Raw genomic sequence first — 24,154 nt, forward strand, 5'->3', positions numbered from 1 at the left:
CCATAGGTGCCCCAAGGTACATCATCGGAAACTTTCCTTCGATAAAACCCGTCAAATGCAAAAGTCCCCTTCTTCTAGAATTATTAATCTTGTTTGACAAAAAAAGAGCGGATTTTTCCTTATTGACTAATTGGCCAGACCACTTTCCATATACCTCCAACATCTTCAAAAGCATCTTCAAAGATCTCCTTTCACCATTTGTAAAAATAAGCAAATCATCTGCATATAATAAATGAGAGATTAAAGGAGCTCCCCTTGGATGATAAAAAATTCCAATCCTACGTGCCTCAAATTCTTTCTTAAGAAGTCTAGAAAAAATCTCTTCCATCAATATAAATAAATACGGTGAGAATGGGTCACCTTGCCAAAGGCCCTATTGAGATTTGAAAAATCCCTTATACGTACCATTCATCATAATTGAGAACCATGGAGTCCGAACACATTCCTTTAACAATTTGCAAACTTGACTGGAGAATCTGAAGCCTTCCAAGACCCAATTCAAAAGTCTCCAATCAACCCGATCATATGCTTTGGCCATATCCACTTTTAATACCACATTTCCTCCTTTGCTCTTTCTGTTGATTGAATGAACCATTTCCTGTGTGAGTGTAATATTTTCAAAGATACTTCTTCCAGGGATTAAAGCCCCTTGCTCCTGAGTGACTATCCTGTTTAGACAGCACACCGATCTTTCAGCAATAATTTTTTTTAAAATTTTGTAAGCAACTGAACACAGACTAGTTGGTCTAAACTTTTCAGAACTTTTTGGGTCCTTCACTTTAGGAATAAGAACCAAGAAAGAGGAAGTGAAAAATCTGGGAAGGGTCGCTCCACTGAAAAATTCCTTTGTAGCTTCCAACAAATCCTCTTTCACAAAATCCCAACAAGATAAGTAAAAATTCGAACCAAAACCATCGGAGCCGGGACTACTATCTTTAGTAATCTAGTTTAGTGCCGATTTCAACTCCATTTCTGAAGGTTCTTTAACAATGCACTCATTTTCTTCAAGCGATATCTCCACAGAAATAAGATGACTTAGATCAGGAACTACTCTAGTAGTAGGAGTAGAAAGAAAATTTTGGAAATGTCTCACCGCACCTTCATGAATCTCCTCAGGAGACTCCAAAACCGTGCCATCCTCCAACACCATAGATTCAATCATAGTGGAATTTAATTTTTGCTTAACAACCGCATGGAAAATTTTGGAATTTCGATCACCCTCCATTAACCATCTCTTCTTTGCAATATGAGAAATACTAATTTCCTACATTTTTTCTTAATAATCCAATTCACATTTAGTGAAAAGGAGTTCCGTCTCCACCTTCTGGTTATAGCCCCCATGTAACTGCTCCTCCAGGCCTGCCATTCGGATCTCCAACTACTTTATGGCAAGATTGACACGACCAAAAACCTCTACATTCCACCTCTTTAGAGCAATTTTCACCTTTTTAAGTTTAGTAACCAAATTACATAAGCCCGAATTATGAACTGGTTCCTGCCACACCTGTCGCATAAAAGGAATGAAATTTTCATGAGTACTCCACATGTTTTGTTACCCTAGAAAGAGATGGTCCATATCTGTGTCAATCTTTTTGAGAATTGGATCAACATCGATTTGTGATCCGACATCTTCGTCGGAAAACATTCCAGGCTAGCAGTTTGAAACACATTTAAGAAAGCACATTCACAAGAGCCCGATCAAGCTTTGCCCATTTCCTTATTTGTCCTTCGTGCCCATTAAACCAGGACATACTTCCACCATGAAAATCTAAATCTACAACCCCACAGTTGTTGAAACAACTATTAAACTCCCCTATGGCCGCCAAAGGTCTAGACTGTCCCCCAATTCTCTCCCCATCCTCCCATATAGTGTTAAAATCCCCCATAATAAGCCAAGGATGAGAACCTATTTGTAAAGCTTCCAAATCATTCCAGAGACCCCAATGTTCATATAGAGACCACTTTGCATATACAAAGGTGACAAGTAGTTTGTTCCCATTTATAGCCACCCAACACGCAGTCATTTGGTCCAACATACTCTGTAATGCCCCAATGGAAGGCCCACACCACATGGCCTATACTCTAAAAGGACTAATCAATGATACAATTTGAGCCCCATTAGAACATTATAAAGAGCAAGAACTTCTCCTTCCCAAGCAATGTGGGATCCCATACACCACCTACCTTTATCCATATCATATGGGATATCACAATTTACCCCCCTTAAATTCCCGACGTCCTCGTCAGGTCTGTCCATTGTAGGTGGCACCGCTCAAGTCTCACATTTCTAGTTAAGACAGGCTCTGATACCATTTGGACGTGAATGACTCTGTTTTTACACACCGAAACAGGGGAAGCACCCCCACCGTGAGCCACGTTGTCAGCCCCACTCCGATGCCACTGCCATCAAAAGACGTCGGAGGACGAGCCTCCACCTTTGGACACTGCCCTGGTTGACGCCCAGCCCCCATACCGTAGCCAGACTCGTTGCCCCACGGTGAGTTTTCGTTCTCTCTCACGCCAAGCTCTCTCTTTGTCCCTCTCTCTCTCTACATGGGGTCTCTCACTCATCTCTCTCTCTCTCTCTCTTACCAATGCTTAGCCGCCCCTTTTTATGTCGTAACCACCAGCCTCACCACCATAGACAACCGTCAAACTCGCCACCCGTCGAGCTCTCAATCTCTCAGTGAGCCTTTGCCTCACAAACTGCTATTTTGCTTTTACGTATCATGAGTTTTTGTCTTCAAATAACAAAGCTTCTTCTTAAGCTTGGGTAATGTTTTGTTTAATTAAATAAAATTACCTTATTACCCTTTGAGCTACAAGTTGCATTAAGGTGTTTTAAACTTTTAATATGAGTTAGTAATCTCTAATAAATTTATGTTTACAGAGATATTTTAAGTAATTTAAATTGGTACTAAGTGATGTTTTTCTTTCAAAAGTAAACGATAATGCTGTAATTTTATTATGATCTAGTTATTAAATAATTGTTGTTATATAATTTAAAATATTTTGGTATAAATGTTCTATTTAGTATTAAATTTGATAGTTTGATTCTTCTACAGTAAATAAGTTAGAATTTAATATTTTAGTCAAAGGTCAAGTTGGATACTGAAGATTTTGGAAAGTGATGATATTTTAGGGATTGAAAATTTAGGTTTTTGAGGAATTAAAGTAGGTGATTCTAGCATTTTAGGCTAAAATATTGAAGTATGTGATTGACTGAAAATTTACAAAAATTTCGTGATTATTTTATAGGTGATGATTAATTTTTGTTCAGCTGTTTTTGAGGAAAGTTTCGAAAAGGTAAAAAGTCCAGGTAAGCGGGGTTCCTATGTTAGGTTTTATATGAATTATTGAGACTGCGGTTGACTTTTTGAAAACTTTGCATATTTTGTGATGAAATGAGAACTTGGGAAAAACCAACCTCATTCACTTATATGCATTGCTCATGAAATTTGTACGAAAAAGGAAAAATAATTTCTGACGTGCATTGTGTAAACATGAGCTAAATTTTGTCATGTTGTTTCTGAAATCTGAGAAAGATCGATATTGAGAATCTGAAAAATTGTACATTGATTTAAAAAGATGCTCCGACTTTTGTTTTCAGTATGTGAGAAGGATCTAATTATGTTTTGGTACTCTGTTTTATTTTGATATGGCATCTGAAAACCTTTGGCATGGACTTTGTCTCTGCTCTGTTACCCATATGATACCAATTGTGATACCCCATATGATATGGATAAGGGTATGTGGTTTATGGGATCCCACATTGCTTGGGAAGGAAAAGTTCTTGCTCTTAATAAGGTTCCAATGGACCCCAATTGTATCATTGACTAATCCTTTTGGAGTATAGGCCATGTGGTTTGGGCCTTCCATTAGGTGGCACAGCTAAAGTCCCATATTTCTTGTTGGGATAGGCTCTAATACCATTTGTAATGCCCCAATGGAAGACCCAAACCACATGGCCTATACTCCAAAGTGTATCAGCGGCTGGGTATGGAGGTGCAAGGTAGAGCAGCGGCTATCACAGTGGTTTTCATGTTTGTCGTGGTGGTTCCTATTGCAGCGTTGCTTCTGGTGGAAATTTCAGTGGCGTGGGTCATGCACGATGGTTTAAGGAGTTGTGCAGTGGCTGAGCAAGGGGAAGCTACGGTTTCACGTGGGTGGTGCATTGGCAGTGGCGTACGGCAGAGCAAGGTCTGCTCACAGTGGGACTACTCCAATGAGAATGATGCTGCGTGAAAAGGGCTTCCCGTGAGGTTGGGGTGGTGTTTTTCTGAGTGGGTGAGGACCGGGCTGGAGGGTGGTGCGTTGTTTGCAAATAGGAGTTGCTAGCTACAGTTTCGCATAGCAGGGCAGCGACGTGAGCTTTGTTTGTGCAGGAAGTATGTGTATATTTATATTGGTGATTGAACAAAAAAAGAAAACCCTAGAGGAGGAGACATGCATGGCAATTGGTATGGAGCCGTGCTTGACGTGGGGCCTATTCTTGGTTAACAAGGGCTTAGGTTTGATAAAAACATTGGGCCATTTAAAATATTTGGTCATGTTTTGTAGTGAAAAAAATAAATAAATAAACTATTAATAAATGGGTTGCTCTTTGAGTTTTGGGCCTCAACTCATCCTTAAAAATATAAAAATACTTGTTTCATAAATTCCTCGACCCTTAAAAATATTTTCCATCCAACCCCAAAAAATAATACTCGAAAATTAACTAGGATCTTTCTACGTATAAATCCAAAAACCAAAAATTTTAGAAAATGACTTGTTGCTGGACTTGGGTGTTACATCTCATTTGAAATGCCCCAATGGAAGACCCAAATCACATGGCCTATACTCTAAAAGGACCAGTCAATGATATAATTGGAGCCCCATTGGAACCTTATAAAGAGCAAGAACTTCTCATTCTCAAGCAATGTGGGATCCCATACACCACCTACTCTTATCCATATCATATGGGGTATCATAATCTATTCGCCTTAAATTCCTGACGTCCTCGTCGGGCCTGTCCATTGTAGGTGACACGGCTCAAGTCCCACATTTCTGGTTAGGATAGGCTCCAATACCATTTGTAACGCCCCAATGGAAGGCCCACACCACACGGCCTATACTCCAAAAAGACTAGTCAATGATACAATTGGAGCCCCATTAGAACCTTATAAGAGCAAGAATTTTTCCTTCCCAAGCAATGTGAGATCCCATACACCACCCACCCTTATCCATTTAATATATTCGATTGAAAACTAGGAAGTGCTGACACCCAACCACTAATTACATCAATTACACTCATGCCTAAACACATTACTTGAGTTGTTCTTCAAACCGTTATATGGTTCATTTCGATATAACAATCCTTCCCAGCATTTGCCTCAAACCACCATGTGTATATTCAAATTGTGGCGCCCCCAACCCCCATGTACAGAAACTCGGGGATCGAGATGACAGGATGATGACAATAGGGTCAAGCATCCCAACGATAGTGTCAAGTGTGTGTACATGCAACAGTGTACAACAACAACGCAGCAGATAATTAAGTCAACTAAGTACCAGAATTTCAACACAATTTAAATATCAGTAAAAGTAGTTTAAAAGTTAAAAGTTATACAGTCATCCCAAATAAAATATAATACAAGTCCCAAAATAAAATGAGTGATTCAAAATCACTCCTCGGGCGGAGCTGAATCCTCAGGCTCACCCTCAGCTTCATCTGTATCAAAATCTGCATCACCAAAAACGGTACCGCAGGTAAGTATAAACCAAACAACCACGAGATTACAAATGCATTAATGCTACCAACAATAATGCATGCATATGATGAAATATGCATTATGCTCCAAAACGTCATTTTCCCCTAAAATGAATAATTTCCAACACACGCCAAAATCCCATTTAGCCCAAAAATATCCATAAAACATTTTTCCAAAAAATGATTTACACAAAAATCCATATCCAACACACACTATTTTCCCAGAAAATAGTCCATTAATCCATTATTACCATATGCACCATGATCTCCCCTAGGGACCATCCGCATGTCCTGGCTTTGTAGCGATGCCCAGTTCCCAGCGCGTTCATGGCCAAGCACCTAGTACGCAACAAGCGATGCCCAGTTCGGTGCCCAGCGCGTTCGTGGCCCAGCATCCTCTAGCCCCCGCCAGCAGAGGGGCCACGGAGTCGGCACGAGACCATCTCATCTAATCCCATTGTCGCCCAACAACAATCCAGGGGATCTCACTCAGTATATTCTGCTCCCGAGTGACCAGAGGAGCTCCACCAAGATAATGCCCCATCTCAACTTGGGGTCGTGATACACACGCACCCAGAAATCCTTTCACATAAAAACCCAGTTTTCAATAAACACATGAAAATGAATGCAATTACCCAGTTTCTTTTATAAACATGATCATGCGTGCAAATATGCCATGTACATGAAACAACACAATTCCCAACCAACAATTCAACATAGCCCAAATACACAATCAAACTTCCTCCACTAAACCATCTGACCCCCGTACTCCTCAGACTCCGTCCGGCAAAATCGACCAGATCACAGTGTAATGAGTTAGTGCAAAAATACATTTAAATCTCAAAAGTTATTTGTAAAAATACTTACAGTGTTAAATAATAATTTCCGGAGGATCACGGAGGTGCAAGAAGTGGTGGCTCAGCAACGTAACAGTGCAAAATGCACTGTGGCCGTGGGTCTCAAAAATTCACTTTTGAACGGGGACAAACCAAGACCCGAGATTGATAGGGTAGGGCTTAGGGATGTCAGTGAAGCTAGTGGTGGTGGTGGTTGGCCGTGGGTGGCGGCGGGGGTGGCGGTTGAAGATCAAAAAGCCCAAAACGGAAATGTTGATGAATGTGCTTCACCGGTGACAGATCAGTGGTGAGGATAGGTGCATTGGGTTGCTATGAGGTCGAGGATGAAGTGGTGAAGAAATGGTGGCCGGAGGTGGCGCGACGGCGGCACTGGAGTGAAGAGAATGCTGCGGCTTGGTGTTGTGTGTGGGGACAAATGACTGCGAGTTAGGGGCTGAGATTGGTGGGGGATGATGGCCGGCGGTGGGGAAGCTGACGGGAGGGGCGGTGTCGCGCACGGTGGTGCGCGGCAATGGCTGGGTGGAGAAGGAGAAGCGCACGGGGAGAGAGAGGGAGAGGGGTGTCGTGCGGGAAGCAGAGGGAGAAGAAAGAAAAGAAGATTCAACTACCCCGAAACTCCAACCTTCAAAGTTTAAAAGAAATTTGATCATCAAAATGATTCATGAAATACTCAAAAGAAAGCAATGGACATATTTTTGCATACACTCATCAAAAGACATGCCATTTTTTGCAACTTTGGACAATCTCATTAAAATAAAAACCTGCTCCACTCTTTGGTTTGAAAGCCCAAAATTGATCTGCAAAGAAATATTAAGACTCACCTTGATAGTTAACAATGGGTGCTTTCTTTATCCATTTTCAAGATGATTGAAGTAACAGGATCAACTAAAGGGATTTCCTATATTCTTTCTAAAAAAGGATGAGAAATACTTCCCGCAGTGGCCACCAATAAACATTCCAGATGCTATAAGGCCTAACGTTTCTAGCTTCCCCACCACTTACTTGCTACAATATCTGGATTAAGAAGTTATGCCACCATGAGAAAAAGGGATATGATACCTGCAAGTAATTTGCAACCAAATCAATTAGATGCTCTACCCAATATTGTATTTCCAAAACATTCCCCCAATATTGAACCACCACACCACAGGTGTGATATCTACATTAATTAAACTTGGCCTATATATTGTAAAAAACATACCTATATAGAGCATACCATCTTTGACTTATAACATTGCCATTGCACATCAACTATCTTTGAAGTTACATAGCTTCAACTTGATAGTTTTCTCAAAAGTTGCACCTAGCCCCACAAAAATCACATATCAACAAAAGGTTAGAAAATTGTGGAAGGTTTGTCATCACCCTGATCACTTTTTGATGCCAAAATATTCAAAAAATGGGCTCTTGTGGTTCTTAACAAGAGGTTATGCAGCTCCTTGAGTCTCTCTATGAGACTCTCCTTGAGACTGCTTTCAGACATTAATGTAGTCATCAACTTATCATATTCGCGTTGCCGCTCCAAGAGTACCTTTACATCCCCCCTTAGTTCATCTAATTGGCTCTTGTAATATTGAGCATCTTTCTCATGCCTTGCTACATCTTCCTGATGCCTTGCTGCAACTGTTGTGAGTTCTGTAATAACTTCATCATTACAGCCTCTAGATGAGTCAGGAATAACCATCTCTCCTAACCCCCTCACATAGCCTGACCTGTGGCTAAGAACCTCTTCGAATATTGTTGTTGCAGCCTCTTTAGTGTGCTTCTTAGGCTCTAGCTTAGCCAACTTTCTGGCCATCTCATTCTATATAGAAAGAAAGGCAGCGAGAGATTATTGACATCAATAAAGAGCTAAATGAATCCATCCTAGATGAAGATACATTTCAATACTAGATGAAGTGGTATTGAGAATCTCTTTAATACATTTCAATGTTATAAAAATGCCACTCACGTAATTCTCTTCAATCAAGGGAGTAACAAATTTTCCCTTTTTCTTTGACCACCGCACGTCTTTAAAGAAATCAACTAAATGACTATCAGTATCAGACTGCAAATAAATTGGGAAAACTACTGTGTAAGCAAACCAGAAATTACACCAAAAGAAAAATTAAACATTTATGTATGTAATAAGTATCTACCAACCAAAGGGAATTTAGATTTACCCTTAGTTCCATTAGGCGTAAAAATGAGGTTCTTCCAACAGTATGATTCATTTTTTGCTTCTCCCTATTACATTTATTCTGCTCTGATAGCCTCTGAAACTCATATTAGGAGAACCCATTACTAGATTTTCCATCATGTGTAGGAATTAGAGGCAATCATGACAATAAAACCATTGTGACCAGCACATGAAATAACATCAATTGGAGAAGCATGTCAAACAATGTAACACTCTCCTTACCTTAAACTCCTCGCTTGACCATCTCCCACATAACTTCACCCAAACATTTGGGTTCACCCACGATGGCCTATTAGCCAGTGCTTCTTCGGCATTCTCAAATGTCTTGTAAATCTTATGCAGCTCATACCGTATTGCATTGAATCTCTTCCGAAATGTCTTCATTACTGTTAGTCGATGATTTTTCTTTGTCCAGTCTAGGATGAAATCAACCTAAACATCACCAAGAAACCATTATATTCAATAAAGTAGACACACTAACTTAACATTTTATCATGGTGGGAGATTATTGGAAACCCAATCTCTAGAGTTCAATTGTGTAAAATTTCAGATGATACCTGAACACGAGCTACCAGTTCATCCTTCTCATTGGTTGGTACGTCGTGCCAAGTAGCGTGACTAAGGTCACTATGGTGCTTTAGTATCCAAGCAACCCTTGTTGTATACAACATAGTGTTCTCACAACAAGGGGCAATCTCCCCAACATAGTGTTTTCAAAGATATTTTTCCATATTTTTAGATTTTATCAAATTCTGTACACTTAGATAGTCCGTGGACACGTTTCCGCATAGGTACTTCTGAACACATAGGAATAACAAATATCACTTTATCATTAACAATAACATCTATTAAGTTCACAATACATATAATTTAAAACACCCTACTATCTATATTAATTAAACATGACATAGCGTATGTATTTTACCAATATCATTTCTGCTAATTGGAGAATGGAGCCCGGCATCAGGAAATTCTGTCATTGGCACAACATCAGGTGGCTCGATTGAGTCATCTGAGCCACCTAACATATCATCTCTAAGGTTGAATGTAGAAATTGGCGTTGTGTTTCTAGGTTCTGTTCTGCATGACGATCTATCTTGACCACATGATCTTCCACCTCGGGGTCTACCTCTCCCTCTTTTAGTTAAAGTCATATCCTGCATACTTGAACTGATGTTAGGCATCATGACAAAATTTACACTGTGACATTTCTAAAATGACAAAGGTTTTTTACTGCACACAAGAAAACAAGATTATGCAGCTTTGGAGCATCAAAGGCAAACAATTCACTTCCCAGTCCTATTCTACCTCATTGCATTGTTTTGCAATGTGTCGTGGCTGCTGAAGCATACCCAGTAGCCCTCTGTTTGGGCTCTAAAACATACCCAAATTTTTTCTACCTCAATGCTTATAATCCTCTACTATCCCTTGTACTTCATCACTAGGCTATATGTAGGAAAGCCATCTAGTGATTAACACGCAAGAGCGTGTGACCATTTCACTGATTTATCCGAAAGCAAAATGAATAAAGGCTAAGGTTATCCATGAATATTAAATAACTTCTGTATTCAGGACTGAGAGAGAAGAGGGAAGTGTACTTTAAGATTACTTCAAGGGAAACCCAATGTGGGTTTGCATGGCTCTGATTACAAGTTTTAGGTTTATACTTTTATAGTCATGCCTTGCTGCTTCAACCCAGAAAACAATTATTTTCATAAAGGTTTATACTTTTAGAGTAAATACTTAACCAAACAAGCAACCAAACACAAATCATATTACAACCAAGTTGAGCACCTATATAGGACCGAAAATGCATGGCAAGAAACCAAAATAAAACAAGCACCTGATGCGGGAACACGAGGCAGCTTCTAAGCACTGTAAACCCCTCACGAAGAATGGAGTTTCAGACTTAGATTTCGGCAAAATGGGAGGAAAACAAAAGGGGATGAGCTAGTGACGTTCTATCACCATGGGGTTGGAAGTGAGGAGATTGGAAGATTGGAAGAAGGGGACCCTACCTTGCCCTGTTCATATAGAAGTGACGAGATTAGAGGTACATGATTCATGCTGATGCATGTTGTATGCAGATAGGGAAGTGACTCCTTTGCCCTTCAATTTCCTCAACTTGGCACGCACTAGATTTCATCGTCGCGCGCACTACATTTTAGCTCCCGCCAATGAGAACTCACTCTTTTATTTCCTTTCTAAGTGTAGCTTCCTAAAATTAATAAGAAGTTAAATTTACACTTGTCACTCATAGACTTTTTCAATATATATTATAGGATAAATGAAAGAGTGTAGCTCACTGAGTTTGTAATTTATTTCCATTTTTTAAAAATGTTTACAAAGTTTTTAAAAAATGTTTGAATAAAAAGGGAAAAATTAGATTAAACAAAAAGAAAATTACACTATCGGTAGATTTTTCTATGAATTTCTTCTGTCGAAGTAGCACCACTCATATATTAGAATATTGAATACTCCGTCATTGGACAGGTTTATTATTTTCATACCTAGCATATATATTTATTAATGAACCATAGAGTGCTCTGAAACCATACTAGATGAAGTCAATATATTTAATACGTTAAGTTATTGACTTTCATTTATACATCAAGGTCTATACCAACTTCAATCACCATTATCTTTGTGATTGAACTGTTTGCATAAGTTGATGACGGCAATAATTGAAATTGATGTTTGGATGTTTGGTTGAGGAAATTGTATCGTAGAAAAAAAAAATTGAATATTGTGTTCATGCAAATGGTTTACTTATAACACAAATAGAGCTATAGCATCGTCTTCTCTAGTTATTATACACTCAACAACATATGAGGTAAAAGACATTTCTTCGGGATGATTATATTACCAATTTATAATCCTCTAATAGAAAAAGGTTCTTAATAGCATCTATTAATTATTAGTGAACCGTAGATTGCTCTAAAACCACACTAGATGAAGTCAATATATTTAATACGTTAAGTAATTGAATTTCATTTATACATCAAGGTCTATATAATACCAACTTCAATCACCATGATCTTTGTGATTGAACTGTTTGCATAAGTCGATGATGGCAATAATTAAAATTGATGTTTGGATGTTTGGTTGAGGAAATATAATCATTCAAAAAACAAAACAAAACAAAACAAAACAAAAAAAAAAAAATTTGAATATCGTGTTCTTGCAAATGGTCTACTTATAACACAAATCAAGCGAGCTATAGCATTGTCTTCTCTAGTTGTTGTACAGTCAACAACATATGAGGTAAAATACATTTCTTGGGGATGATTATATTACCAAATTATAATCCTCTAATAGAGAAAAGTTCTTAATAGCATCTATTAATTATTAGTTGAAGTATTCCTTGGTTTGATTCTTCAATTCAATCTCTAGGTGAAGATTTCATGGATGTTGTTTATAGAATGTTGGTTCCTACAATCATAACCAAGGAATATGATAAAACTAGAAAACATCAATAGACTGTTTGTAACACCCCGACCCCGAGGGTCCGGAGAGTTAACTCATAAAACCTGATAATCAACTCTAACAAGGATAGAGTACTTCCAAATTCAAGAATTTATCCATTTTCCCAAACCTCAAATCTGACGTATATACTTCAATTAAATAAATCAAATAAACTCATCTATCCAATATTCAATCCAACAACCTAAATAAAATCAACTCTTCTTCATGTCTCAAATAACAACTAGAAATAATATAACATTAACATAAGTATCCATAAACCGTCTAAATCCATTGAAGCAAACTTAAGAAAAATAATTAACCTCCAACACCAACACTAATATCATGAGATACCCAACAACAAAACAATGCTAATCTTCTCCATAGACTCTAATACTGATCTTCAGCTGAGCCATCGATGTCATCTGAAATATTATGAAGATTAACGGGGTGAGTTATCAACAACTCAGTAAGCAGAGAGCATATACTAGCATGTAAACATGAGCATTTATAACATTTGATAAGCCGAACAGAACATTTACTTTCAGAATGAAGAAACAAAACTTGTACAAAAACATTAGAGCGAAATTTTCAGAAAAATGAACTTATTCCAAAAAGAACTTCCGTTGACATTTCTAAACTGAAACATTATAATCTTATCTTCATTTAATATCACATCGGGACAATACCATGTTTAACCCCCGTGGTAGGGTTATAAACCACCATTATACCCGTGGCTGGGCCATATTCCATGTTTCACCCCCGTGGTAGGGTTATAAACCACCATTATACCCGTGGCTGGGCCATATTCCATGTTTCACCCCCGTGGTAGGGTTATAAACCACCATTATACCCGTGGCTGGGCCATTTTCCATGTTTCACCCCCGTGGTAGGGTTATAAACCACCATTATACCCGTGGCTGGGCCGTATACCATGTTTCACCCCCGTGGTAGGGTTATAAACCACCATTATACCCGTGGCTGGGCCTTAACAGAAACAGAACGGATTTCATCGAAAATCCGATTACAATCATATACAGAATCAGAACTTCATGCCAAGATTTTCATATGACACATCATATCAAAACAAAACACTGAAAAGCTTCAGATAATTTCACATGTTGGAGATAAACATAAACAAAATATCCTCATTTGTTCATAACAAAACTTCCAGATTTTCATATTCGCTCTTTTACATAGTTCAGAAATAAAGTACACAAAACTAGCTCATGTCTACACTAGTCATGACAGAAAATACTTTCTCATTATATAGAATTTATGCATATGCAGAATAAACATTTGAGGTTGTTTTCAGATCATCTCTTTCAAAAATAAACACATTTATTCTCAAAGTCAACCTCCTTTCATTTATTTTATGCAAAACTAGTATATAAACCCCGCTTACCTGGACTTCTTAGCTTTTCAGATATTTCTTCAAAAAAAATGTTGAGTTGACTAATAATTGTCACCTATAAAAAAAATAATGACACAATTTCCGTAAGTTTTCAACCAATTACGGATTTCCATATTTAAGCCTAAACTTCTAAAATAATCTATCATAATTTCTCAAAACTTAAAAATCCTCATAATCCCAAAGTATATCATTACTTCATAAAATCACCAATATCCACCACAACCCACGTCATACACAAAACACCAATATTTAAACCCGAACAGCCAACAAATCTCATAGTCTAAACCAATCATACTAACAATTCCATCACCCAATCCAATCAACCCCGTTACTCCTCGGACTTAGTCCGGCAAAACCAACCAGCAATTAAAATACAGTGTAATGTGCTAGTGCAAAAATACATTAAATTCTCGAGAATTCTTCTAAAAAAATACTTACATTGCTATATAATGATTTCCGAAGGATCACGAAACTGAAAAAGGCGACGTCTGAGCAACACCACAGTGTAAAATACACTGTGGCCGTGGGTCACAAATACCCACTTTTCAACGGAGACAAACGAAGACCCCAAAATGATAGGGTAGGGCCTAGAGAGGTCGGTGAAGCCAATGGTGGTGGTGGTTTGCCGTGGAAGACGGCGCACATGGTGGTTTAAGGCCAAAAGTGTACAAATCGGAAATGGACTTGGTGGGGCTTCACCGGTGACGGATCGGAGCCGGGGTTGGGTCCAAAGGATTGCCAAGAGGTCGGGGATGAAGTGGTAGGAAGATGGTGGCCGGTGGTGGAACGACGGCGGCGCAGCGGCGGAAAGAGTGCCGCGGCTTCGTGGGTCTCGTGGTGGCTAACGGCGGCACAAGGGAGGCTAAAAATGGAGGGGTAGCTTCGTCGGCGGCAGGGGAAGCGGAGGGGCTGGGCGGTGTCGACCACCGCCGGCGGACGACGGTGCTGGGAGGGAGAGAAGGAAACGGGCGGAGGAGAGGAGAGAGAGAGATCGCGCGGGAGAGAAGAAACCGAAGGAAAATAAGGAGAAAAGAAAAAAGAGAAAAAGAAAAGGAGAGGAAAGAAAAAGAGGGGAAAAAAAATGAGGTCCAAACCTCATAACTTGGGTCACGAAAATGATCCAACGGAAACGATTTTAAAACCACAAATTAAATAAAATAATTTAAACGTAATGGTAAAGTCAAATTGAAATAATTAAATCACCCAGTGATTAATTTAAATATTATAAGCAATTTAAATGCATAACAATAAATAAATATCAAGAAAGCACACAATAAAATAATTTTCACCAAATTAACAAATTAAAATCATAGAAATAAACTCACTAAAAATCCAACCAATTTTAAAATAAGAGGATAAATTTTTGAATAAATAATAAAAATCCTTCAGTAAAAATTACACTAAAATACGGGGTGTTACACTGTTTCACCATTTATATTAACAACACCTCCATCATTCAACATAGATTTTTTGGTGACAAGAGAGTCAACACTAACACCTGTGATTATCATCCCCAAGATATGTACAGAATTTTGTGGATAATGGGGCAAGCAATTCAATATTTGACCGTATTAGACCAAATGTCATCAATCTTCATAAAATTTAATCATTTCAGAAAATATTACAGTCATTAAACCAGGATCACTTCATGTAGTACAAACTTCTTCATTACAGTCACAAGACATCCATTATCATTAATTTTACAATACAAAAAAACGTTCAGCAAGATCACTGCATGTAGTATTGGACTTTGACTACATTAGCTACTTCAGACTTCTTCAATCATCTCCTCCAGTAGCTAACTACTTCAGACATTAGCTACTTCATCTCCTTCAACATTAGCTACTTCAAACTTCTTCATGCTTTTCAGCTCATCCAGGTCAGACGCAAAAACAGAGGACAACAAACATATGTAGTGTTCATCCAGCTCATCCAAGTTTCTTCCCCACACCTATATAAAAATTTGTAGTGTTTCGAGGACAACAAACATTCAAATGGTTATTAGAAAACCCATACCGCAAAATAGAAATTGAAATAATGTTGGTATTGAAAATCTATATTAGATGAAGTAGCGAGTGAGGGCAATCTTTTCCCCTGGAAGCATTTTTTGTGCATGTTTCCCTCTGTACATAATATTTAAACCATACTAGTAGTTATATGACAACCCATAAAAAAAATTATTACAAATTCCAACACCTTTTGAAGATCATACTTACCAATATATTTAATAAGTGCAAACTAAAGGGACTCTGATATGCTGCTAATCCTGCAACCAAAATTTCAATACAATAATTAACACAATATGCACATGTAGCTAGTGTATATAACTCAGAATATTTCAGTTATTACCTAATTTGAGTCTATTTCATCATTAGTGGAGAGATCTTCACTTGTGCTGCCAAGAGAGTTGGAACTATCATCCTAACATATCTCCTCTTCATCATCATTGATAAAAGGTATTTCTTGGTTGCTGCGATGCGCGTGGGCAATTAGTGAGGACGCATCCATATGTGTGGGGTCTACATCAATCCTGTGCAATGGACTAACTAGTCCATTGTCATCAACTTGGATCGGTATATAAGCATCTCCGTCATTGTCCTCTTGGTAAACATCAACGTCGCTGGAATCAGATTCATCGTCTTCTATTAATGGGTTCGATGGAATGTCATAAACATTTCTATTTGTCACCTTCTGCACCGCATACCAACTACTACCCAAGCCTGTATTTTGTAGGTAAAACACCTGTGAAGCTTGGCATGCCAAAACAAAAGGCTCGTCCTTGTACCACGATCTCGACATATTAACACTCATAAGATTCTCACCCACACGTATCCCTCGTATGGGATCAGCAATGTCAAACCATTGGCACTCAAATAAGTAGACATGACGCCATCCCATATACTGTAATGCCAAAATGTCTTTTACAGCACCATAAAACTCGACACTTTCTGATTGGTGTTCACCACTAACCAAAACACCAGAATTTTGAGTGCGACAGAGTTCTTCACGATTTCTCGTATGAAATCTTATGCCATTCATGATGCAAGCAGAGTATCACACAACCCAAGGTTCAGGACCATACACTAGTGCATATAAATGTTTAGACACTTCACTGGGATTATTTTTAAGCAGATCTTGGATCTGCGCAAATGGAAAGAGGGAGAAGCATTAAGGTTTGCAAAAAACCAATAAGTGTAAAACTCTGAATGGGAACAAGTGTATTGTTGTATGTACATACTTTGGACTTGAACCAAGTTGGGAATTCAGCTACATGGCAACGATCGACCTTTTTTGTGTGAACTTCCCTCACTTTGTTGCAGTGCTCACTATAAGTACTTAGAATGGGTGAGTATATATAGCAAAACAGTAAAAAAAAATCGTAAAATGTTAGAAGAATCATAATTTAAACACCTACACAGCAGCATTATCATATATACTTGAGGTATTCTTCAATTTCTGGCCTATTACTAAGCACATACCACTTGGCAGTCTTGAAAAGGTTATCATCTAGTTGATGACGTGTTGCCATACCCATGGGTCGCACCTTTTGTTGAAACACATATAGTCCATCTTGTACATTAGTCCCTCCACCATCGACATTTATTTCTTGTGGATTGAACCTGGTCTCAACTTCATGGAGGTACATGGAGCAAAAATTCAAGCATTCAACATGGATATAGGCTTCTGCTATTGAACCTTCTGGGCAGGCCATATTCTTAACATATGTAACACCCCGTATTTTAGTGTATTTTTAATTGAAAGATTATTTGTTATTAATTTAAAAATTTATTCTCTTGTTTTAAAATTGGTTGGATTTTTAGTGGGTTTATTTTTATGATTTTAGTTTTTGTGAAAATTATTCTGAAGTGCTTTCTTATAATTGATTATTGTAATACATTTAAATTGTTTTTCATATTAAATTAACTTATTGTTGGGTTTAATTATTTATTTTCATTTTAATCATTATATTTGAATTATTTTATTTTACTTGTTGTTTTAAAATCGTTTCCGTTTGATCATTTTTGTGACCCAAGATATGAGGATTGGACCTCATTTCTTTCCCTACATTTTCTCTTTCCTCTTTTCTTTTTCTTCTTTTCTTCTTTTCCTTTCTTTCTTTTTCTTTTTCTTCCCCTGCTTCCCGCGCGCCGCAACCCCCCTCTCCCCGTGCAATTTCTTCTCCTCCCCAGCCTGCCGCCGTGAGCCACCGTCCGGCGACACCACCCAGCCCACTGCCTCCCCCATAGGCCAGTGACCCCACCCCTCCATTTCCAGCCCCTATCTCGCCGCCGATAGCCCCCACGTACCACACCAAGCCGCGGCACTCCTTGCGCTGTTGCGCCGCCGTCGCGCCACCTCCGGCCACCATCTTCTCACCACATCATCCTCGACCTCCTAGCAACCCAATGGACCCAACCCCACCTCCGATCTGTCACCGGTGAAGACCCACCATCAATATTTCTGTTTTGGGTATTTTAGCCTTCGACCACCCTCTACGCCACCACCCATGGCCAACCACCACCACCACTAGCTTCACCGACATCCCTAAACCCTACCCTATCAATCTCGGGTCTTTGTTTACACCCCTTCAAAAGTGGGTTTTTGAGACCCACAACCACAGTGCATTTGGCACTGTTTTGTTGCTGCGTTGCTGCTTCTAGCACCTCCGTGATCTTTCAAAAATTATATTATAGCATTGTAAGTTTTTTCCCACAGAACTTTTGAGATTTAAATGTATTTTTGCACTAATTCATATTTACTGTGATTTTGTTGGTTATGCCGGACTGAGTCCCAGGAGTAAGGGGGTCGGTTGGATTGGATGATGGAGTTGTTTGTGTGAGATTGGTTTATGCTATGAAATTTGTTGGCTGTTTCGGGTTTAAATATTGGTGTTTTGAGTTTGACATTGGTTATGGTGAATATTGGTGATTTTTAGGCAGTGATGATATATTTTGGGATTATGAGGATTTTAAGTTTTGAGATATTAAAATAGCTTATTTTAGAAGTTTAAGATTAAATATCGAAATCCGTGATTGATTGAAAATTTACGGAAATTATGTTATTATTTTTATAGGTGACGATTTATATTCGACTCGACATTTTTGAGAAAAATTCAAAAAAGCTAAGTTGTCTAGGTAAGCGGGGTTCCTATGCTAGGTTTTATACAAGTTAATCAGATTGAGATTGACTTTATGAAAACTTGCATATTTTTATAATGTAATGGGAACTTGGGCACTTTGTACTCATTGTAAAATTCAAGGGCACAATGCTAGTACCTGTAAATTGCATAATCGGAGTGATGGAGAAAAGATTTGGATACGAAAGAATGTAAAAGAGTCTGAAGGAAAAAAAACAGAGATACCAGCGGAAAATAATGTTGAGGTGGATAAAGGCAAGGGAGTGATGATGATGGAAGCAGGAATGGATCAGGGAGATACGGAAAAAATAGTTTTGTCGCAGGATCAAACTCGGGATTATGGTGCTCAAGAAATGGGTGAAAAGGTGGGGGAACCTCTGGATAAGTTGGAGGGACAAGATATGGCTGTTAGGTTGATTGAAGAAAATGAATTATCTGGTAAGGATTATCATGTAGAGGAGATAGAAGATGAAGAAACAGAGGGATTAAAAATGAATGAATTGGTGAAGCTGGCAGGGGAGGGGTCGACGGAAGAGAGGTTTGTTGGGGTTGTTAATACAGAAAATTTGGATAGTAATTTGATTTTTGAAAAGGAATTAGAGCCGATAGTTTCTGATTCGGAGCTAGGAAAAATACCTGAGGAGAATACTGAATGTATGGAGGATACGGTTTCTGAACTAGATACGGAGCTAAACGTGGAACATTTCTCGAAACAAAAAGATTATGCTTCGGATAATGAGGGTGCGAATGTTAAGCGAAAAGGAACGAGGAAAATATTTCAAAAAGTTCGAAGTTCGAATCGGGTAAGTTCTCGGCCAAATAAATTTTCTTTATGATTGGTCCAATTTTATCATGGAATATTAGAGGATTTGGAACTTCTAGAGGTCGTTTAAAAAGTTTGGTTAGGAAATTAAATCCGAAAATTGTTGCGTTAATGGAACCTTTTGCTTCATCGGATAAGGTGCAGGAGGTTGCTCAGTTTCTTCATATGGATAAGTTTATTATAAATGAGGAGGAGTCTGGTAAGATTTGGGTGTTTTGGCATGATGATATTTCAGTTCAGCCGATTATTTGCAAAGAACAATATATTTTAATTCGTGTTGGAGTGGGAAATAATGCTGTCATTTGTTGTTTTGTTTATGCAAAATGTAATTTGGGTGAGAGGAGAGAATTGTGGGAGTCTCTCAATGGTCAACTAATAGGTAATGAGCCTTGTATTGTTGTAGGGGATTTTAATATCATAAGGGAAGACTCGGAGCGTAGAGGTGGTAGACCACGTCCGAGAATGGCTATGGAGGATTTTAATAATTGGATTGATAATTGTGGTTTAATGGACATGAAGTCGTCGGGAAGAAGATTTTCTTGGTGTAATGGCCAAAGAGGGTTAGCACGTAGTTGGGCAAAATTGGATAGAGGTTTAGTTAATGCCAGTTGCTTGAATAGATTTCCAAATATGAATAATGGTTATTTATCGAGATCAACTTCTGATCATTCGCCTAAGTTTATTCAATTTCAGTCTGATCTTTTTAAGTATGGACATTCTCCATTTCGGTTTCAGCAGATGTGGATAGAGCATCCAGATTTCCATCAGTTTGTGGGTAGGATTTGGACAGAGGAGGTGGGTGGTTTTGGTCTTCTGAAACTGGCTTTTAAGCTTAAAAAATTAAGAGGTTCTTTACGTGAATGGAATAAGTGTATTTTTGGTAGAATTGAAGTTCATATTCAGGGGTTAGAAAATAAAATTGAGGAATTGGAATCTGATCTACAACAGCATTGGAATCCGGTGATTGAACAGGATCTTGTGAATAAAAATATGGAATTAGCTAGTTGGCGTAGACGGGAGGAAATTAGATTGGCTCAATTGGCTAAAATTAAATGGCGGGCGGAAGGGGACCAAAATTCATCTTTCTTTCATGCGATTTTGTCTTTTAAACGGAAACAAAGAGTCTCGGACATGAGACTACAAGATGGAACTTATTTGGGATCTCCTGAGGAGATCCATTTAAGTGCTGTCAATTATTTTTCAAATTTTTTGCAAACTGAAAGTCATGATAGTTTACCGGATTTATCTCATCTTATTTCGGCTGTTATTTCTTTGGAGGATAATGAGATTTTTGGGGCTATTCCTTCGATTAATGAAGTGAAAACTACTCTGGATTCCATTCCTTCTAATAGTGCGCCAGGGCCGGATGGTTTTGGTTCGGGTTTTTTTAAGAGTGTCTGGGATATTATTAAGATGGATATTATGGCAGCGGTGGAAGAGTTTTTTAGAGGTGGTAAATGGTCGAGATTTTATACGTCGTCTTATGTGGTCTTAATTCCTAAGATGGATAAGCCTAATGGGTTTGATAAATTTAGACCAATAAGTCTTTGTTCGGTGTTTTATAAAATTTGCTCTAAGGTGCTTGTAAACCGTTTGGCTGTTTTGCTTCCTAAAATTATTTCTGTTGAACAAGGTGCGTTTATTCCTGGAAGAAGTATTTTTGAGAACATTAGTCTAACACAAGAAATGGTCCATTCTATTAATAAAAAAATTCATGGGGGTAATGTGGTATTGAAGCTTGATATGGCCAAGGCTTATGATCGTGTTGAGTGGGATTTTCTATTAAAGGTACTTCAATCTTTTGGGTTTTCTCCTGCTGTTTGTGGTCTTATTAAGGAGTGTATTACTACGCCTTGGTACTCGATATTAATGAATGGTACCACAAAAGGTTTTTTTAAAGGTGGTAGAGGATTGAGGCAAGGTGATCCTTTGTCGCCTTATTTGTTTATTATTTTACAGGAGGTTCTGTCTCGTCTTATAAAACAAAAGGTGGAAGAAAAAAGTTTTGGACATTTTTCTCAACCTAGAGGTACGATTTTAGTATCTCATCTAATGTATGCGGATGATGTGGTCATATTCACTAATGGTGGTTGTCGATCAATTCGGTGTCTACTAAATATTTTGAATACATATGAGAAGTGGTCTGGTCAATTGATTAATAAAGAGAAAACTGCTATGTATTTTTCCAAAAATCTTTCGATGGCTAGAAGAAGGAATCTTAAACGATTGACAGGATTTTCGGAAGGAAAGTTTCCTTTTAAATATTTGGGGGTCCCTATTGTGTCGGGTAGAATGAAAATTAGTGATTTGGAAGAGTTGGAGAACAAGGTTAAAAGAAAAATTAGTGGTTGGAAAATGAATTACTTTCAGCAGGGGGCCGAGTGATTTTATTGAGGCATGTTTTGGCTAGTATGGCGTTGCATCAACTAGCAGTTTTACAAGTTCCAAAGTTAATTATTGCATCATTAAATCGGTTAATGAGTGCTTTCTTTTGGGGAGAAAGGGATGGAAAGGGTAAGAAAAAATGGGTTGCTTGGAGGAATATTTGTATGCCAATAGAAGAAGGAGGTTTGGGTATTAGATCGTTTGATGATATGCAAAAGGCTCTTCATTTAAAGCTTGCCTGGAAATTGATGCATGAAGATTCTCTTTGGACAAATTTTTTTCGCTCAAAATATGTGGGGAATAAACCTTTGATGTTGTTGGATTCTAAAAAGGGGACAAGTTTTTGGCGGATGATTGTTAGAAACATTCCTACAGTTTTGAGCAATTCTAAATGGAAAATTCGAGAAGGTAATGTATTTTTTTGGTATGATAAATGGTTCGATCAGGGGCCTCTTGCTGATAATGTTTTGGTAAGTGAGCAACCTCTTTTGAAGATAAAAGATTGTGTATTGGATAGAGGATGGGATATGGCTCGGTTAGAGAGGCTTGTCGAGTCTGAAGCTGCAGAGAGGGTATTAGAGGTTTTTGCAAATTGTAAAGAAGGCAGTGATTTGTTAATCTGGACTACTAGTGAAAGTGGAAAGTTTTCAACAAAATCAGCTTGGGATTGTGTTCGTGTTAGAGGTCAGAATTTTGAGGGGAATAAGTGGATTTAGAATAGCATTCTTCCAAAAAAATTTTCGGTATTTATGTGGAAGGCTTGGCATGGAGCTTTAGCAGTGGATGATAAAATTCGGAGAATTGGTATTCCTTTAGTCTCGAGATGCAACTGTTGTATTCAAGGACAATATGAAGACTTAAATCATGTTTTATTTACTGGTGAAGAGGCTGCCGAAGTCAGGAAAAAAATTGGAGTTATGCTTGGGCTTCCTATTGGAAGGAATTGGTATGAAACATGTCTTAGTTGGTTTAGGAGAGCTTCTAATGCCTCTCAATCTAGTGTCATTTTGGGTGTATTACCTACTGTGATTTCGTGGAGGCTTTGGACTAGGAGATGTAAAGCACGTATGGAAGGGAAGATTGAATCTGGTCAAGTTGTGTGGCAATCTATCAAACAGTGGGTGGGCGTTATTTGTCAAGGGTTTTCAAAGACTAAGAAATTTAATCAGATTGACCTTTACATTCTTAATTGTTTTAATTTACCGCAAGTTCCAATCAAAAAACAAAAGATTGATTACATAGCTTGGTCGAAGCCGGAATCAGGTCGTGTGAAGCTCAACACGGATGGAAGTAGTCTTGGGAATCCAGGTGTGGCAGGGGCAGGAGGTGTGATCCGGGATATGCATGGTAATCTGTTGTTAGCATTTTCAAAGAACATTGGTTACGGTACCAGTAACTATGCAGAGTTGAGAGCTCTAGTGGAGGGTGTCAAACATTGTAAGAATTTGAATTTTATTGCAGTAGATGTTGAAATGGATTCTAAAGTGGTTCTGGCATGGTTAGATAATAAACGCTGTGGTAGCTGGTATTTGGAGGATTATTGGGAGGAATTGCAACTTCAGATCATTAATATGTATATACGGTTTATGCACATTCATAGGGAAGGAAATGGGGCTGCGGATTGGTTAGCTAAAAGGGGGGCAATTGATGGTGATGTGGTATGGCAGAGCATGGGTGAGGTTTCTCCTCTGTTACGGGGATTGATTAGAGTTGATAAATGGGGACTTCCTTCTGTTAGGCGGAAGAAATAGAGGAGTCTTGTGTTCGTTTCTGGTTTTCATTTTGTGCGGAGTTGCTTTGCGGTTGAGTGGTTCGGGGTTCGGTCTTGTTTTTGCTGGTATAAGCATGTTTTTTTTTCTCTCTTTTCCAGTTTTCGTTTTGCTGGTTTGGGTCTGTAGTTTTAGTTGGATTTGTATTTTGTTTTTGGGTTTTGGTTTAGATACAAGGGATGGTCTGTACCCCGAGTGTCAGTTTTGTTACCACGGTTTTCCTCCACCATAAGTGACGTTGATTAATAAAATTGGGACGGGGCCGCTAATGGACAGGTGGTTTCCGGCTCTTCTATAAAAAAAAAGTAATGGGAACTTGGGAAAAACAAAGACCAACCTCGGTCGCTTATCTGCATTATTCATCAAATCTTTATGAAAA

General features: G+C 38.4%; 2 protein-coding genes across 5 annotated transcripts in view; both read right to left on the minus strand.

The window, feature by feature from the left end:
- Positions 1-24,154, minus strand: part of LOC108990281 — a 655,370-nt gene that overhangs the window by 151,329 nt on the left and 479,887 nt on the right. The window lies entirely within an intron of this gene.
- LOC108991101 lies at positions 7,153-10,802 on the minus strand. 4 transcript variants are annotated; one of them, XM_035691904.1, is made up of 9 exons: positions 10,629-10,802; positions 9,711-9,942; positions 9,343-9,582; positions 9,008-9,217; positions 8,769-8,861; positions 8,558-8,653; positions 8,138-8,410; positions 7,808-7,909; positions 7,153-7,665 (listed from the first exon to the last, which is right to left on the minus strand). In XM_035691904.1, exons 3-8 carry the CDS (start codon positions 9,454-9,456, stop codon positions 7,880-7,882), a joined length of 816 nt encoding a protein of 271 aa, XP_035547797.1. In that variant the 5' UTR covers positions 9,457-9,582; positions 9,711-9,942; positions 10,629-10,802; the 3' UTR covers positions 7,153-7,665; positions 7,808-7,879. The 4 variants fall into 4 exon arrangements, with proteins under 4 accessions (XP_035547797.1, XP_035547795.1, XP_035547796.1 ...); XM_035691902.1 differs by having other exon boundaries at positions 7,808-8,410; XM_035691903.1 differs by lacking the exon at positions 8,769-8,861 and having other exon boundaries at positions 7,808-8,410.

This window comes from Juglans regia, chromosome 7, assembly GCF_001411555.2.
Source record: "Juglans regia cultivar Chandler chromosome 7, Walnut 2.0, whole genome shotgun sequence".
NCBI lineage: Eukaryota > Viridiplantae > Streptophyta > Magnoliopsida > Fagales > Juglandaceae > Juglans > Juglans regia.